This window comes from Arachis ipaensis, chromosome B02 (assembly GCF_000816755.2).
Source record: "Arachis ipaensis cultivar K30076 chromosome B02, Araip1.1, whole genome shotgun sequence".
In the NCBI taxonomy this organism is placed as follows: Eukaryota; Viridiplantae; Streptophyta; class Magnoliopsida; order Fabales; family Fabaceae; genus Arachis; species Arachis ipaensis.
This window is the reverse complement of record NC_029786.2, coordinates 27,386,876-27,390,060: the sequence shown is the minus strand read 5'-3', so window position 1 is coordinate 27,390,060 and position 3,185 is coordinate 27,386,876. Positions and strand designations below refer to the sequence as shown.

The 3,185-nt window shown below is 29.1% G+C and overlaps 1 protein-coding gene across 1 annotated transcript; it reads right to left on the bottom strand.

The window, feature by feature from the left end:
• LOC107627092 (zinc finger BED domain-containing protein RICESLEEPER 2-like) lies at positions 1,659 to 3,125 on the bottom strand. Its single transcript, XM_016329955.1, has 3 exons — positions 2,386 to 3,125; positions 1,995 to 2,306; positions 1,659 to 1,875 (listed from the first exon to the last, which is right to left on the bottom strand). Exons 1-3 carry the CDS (start codon positions 3,123 to 3,125, stop codon positions 1,659 to 1,661), a joined length of 1,269 nt encoding a protein of 422 aa, XP_016185441.1.

The following is a 3,185-nucleotide window of genomic DNA, read 5'->3' as shown; positions in this document are numbered from 1 at the left end:
TGGTTTTATTTTTTTTTAATTTTTATTAATAGTTAAGGGTAATTTGGTCCAAAAAATAGAAAAGGACAATTTTATAATGATTTGTAACGTTGAGGATGCTTTTAATAAAAAAAAGGTCATGGACGATTTTGATTTTGACCCCAGACCTTGAGGACGAAAAAAGTACTTATCCCTTCCTTATAAGACGGGAGACACTTAGGTGAAGGTGCAATCTGGTATAGTAAATTAGGGTGGTTTGGAAAGCTTTAAAAATTATTTTTTGAGTTTTTAATTTACGAAAAGTAATAGTATTAATATTTGGTACAATTTTTAAAATTAAATTATATTTTTTTAAGAAATTATTTAGAAATTTATAAAAAAATAAAAAAAATAATTTTTCTCATAATATTACTATTTTTTATCACATTTCTATAAAATAAGTACTTTTAAAACTAAAAATACAAATACAAAATAACTATTTACAAGCTATTTTTAGAGCCTGATTGAAAAGTAGCAGAATCTATTTTTTTGACTTTTGAATTATGAAAAGTCACACTATGCGTGTTTGATACTATTTTAAAAAGAACTTTTAACTTCTCGAAAAGTTAATTCATAACTTTTTGAAAAAGTAGAAATATATGACTTTTCCTCCTCGATCAGTCATTCTATCATTTTCGTACAAAAAAAGACTTCAAAACAAAAAAAATCTACTTTCATTCTTGGCTCTGTAAAAAAATACTGGCTCCCCACCACTATTTTCACCCAAGGTTCCATCTGCTAGAAGCATTGGCCTTCCACCATCATTTTCACGTAATGATTTATCTGCTGAAAATATTGACCCTTTACCACCATTTTAAAATAATGTTCCATCTGAACCACCTATTGCATATATTCCTTCCAGTTTTTTTTATTTATCATTTTACTACTCTATTTTTATTATTAAATTTGTATTTAACATTGTGTGTGGTATAAAATCTAAATTTTAATTTTATTTTTTTTCATGTGATTTATTTTTATATAGCTGCTATTATTTTATAATTAGTTATAGCAAGTTCTTGACCCCAATAAAAAAGTAGAAAATTCTAATAGAAATAAAAAAAATAAAAAACAACAACAAAATATATATTGACACACATTTCATATTTATTTTTTATTTTTATCTACCATATCATACACAATAAATAACAAACATTAACTACACAATAATTTCTTTGGCATTTCCATTAAGATTATTGTGAATTAAAATTTTATTACTATTTACCACATACAATAACACTGTTATGGGTGAAGATGAAGTACAAGAACCAGTTTCTATCTAAAAAATGGAACTAATAAGAGATCAAATAAAGAATTAATTGCCTAAACAATTGTAATCTTAGTGATTAGGTTATAGAAAATCAACATTCAATATTGAGAAGTATTTATTATTATCGTTGTTTTAATATTCATTTTTTGTGAAAAAAATTGTATTTTTTGAGTTATTTATCTAAATGCTATAATTTTAAAATAAGTATTTCTATAATTAAAAATTCAAATATAAAATAATTTATTTATATTAATAAAAGTCCTTATACTTTAAGTTTTTTTTAAAATAGTTTATAATTATTTATTGTTTAAATTATTTTTTCAGAAAGAACTTAATTAAGTTGTTTATCCAAATTTAGTGATTCAAAGATTCTCTAGTTCATTGCTAATTGGACACGTGGTGAGAGGTTGTTGTACTGGAGGAAGGTGGATTGCAAGACCATATTGCATTCTCCCCAATATTTGTCAAACTTTTCTTTCATTGAGGTTGCCATTTCTCTCATGAAGGAATCTCTATCTTCAATAGCATCATCAATTACTTGTTTCACTCTCCAAACTTCAGGAAGATACAAGTTTGCAGTAGGATACTCACTACCAGAAATGACATGAGTAGTAAGATTAAAAACTTTTAAAAGTTTGCAAATCTTCTCAACTTTCCTCCAATCCTCGATGATGGTTCGTAATTGTAGTGAGGTTCTCTTTTCTTATACACAGGAAACACAGATTTAAACTTCAAAGCCACAGATAACATGTTGTAAGTAGAATTCCATCTTGTGGGACAATCAACGATGAGTTTTTTCTCCTTCAAACGCTTGTTTTCAGCAATATCAACAAATGTTTTAAATCTTGAATCATTAAAATTGACATACTTGACACTCTCACAAACTTTATGAATAATACCTTTAATTTTACCTAGCCCATCTTGTACCAACAAATTCAGAATGTGTGCACAACACCTAACATGAAACAAACTACCACCAACAGGTAATGAGTTGTTATCTGAAATAGTATCCTTAAGAGCCCTTAGACATGAATCATTATAGGAAGCATTGTCAACAGATACTGAGAAGACTTTGTTTTCAATTTCCCAAGTCTAAACACTTGAAAATAGCATCCGCAACATCAATGCCACGTCTAGGAGCAGGTACCTGAACAAAACTCAAAATCCTTTTTTGAAGATTCCATCCTGCATCAATAAAATGACCTGTGATAACCATATATTCAACAATTTGATGACTTGATCTCCACATGTCAGTTGTCAAACTTATCTTTCTAACACCTTGTAACAAAGCCTTCAGTTGTTTCTTTTCAGCCTCATATATTGCCAAGCAATCACTTCGAGCAGTTTTGCGAGAAATTTTATGAAATTCAGAATTGGCATATTGGAAGCCCCACATCCAAACTTCATCCTCAACAATGCTGAAAGGATGCTCATGAATCATAATTGCTGTAGCAATTATTTGTCTCATCTTCTCTTGAGAATATCTTGCACCTGGTGTCACAAAGGGATTAATACTTGAATTGGAAGGTTGAAATGGAATCAATGGTTGCTTCTTTTGTGCAGCAACATGCAATCTCCTTTGTAAGCAACTACTAGAATGCCTCCATAAATGTGAAGTACTTGCTCCTTTTCCAGCGTAAAAAAACACTGATTTGCAATACTTGCAAATAGCTTTTGTACCTTCAGAACTTTCAACTTGATCAAAATCGTCCCAAATTGGTGAAGTCTTCTTCCTTTTTTTTGTAACAATAGTTTCATTACTACTACTTTCATCAGTGACTGGTTGATTTGTAATAATTGTTGTGTGTGTTGGTGCAATGCCAGTATCTGTTGTTGCCATTGTTGGTACTGACGGATTAATTTCTTCTCCATTTAAAGAAATAGAATTTGTCAATGGATT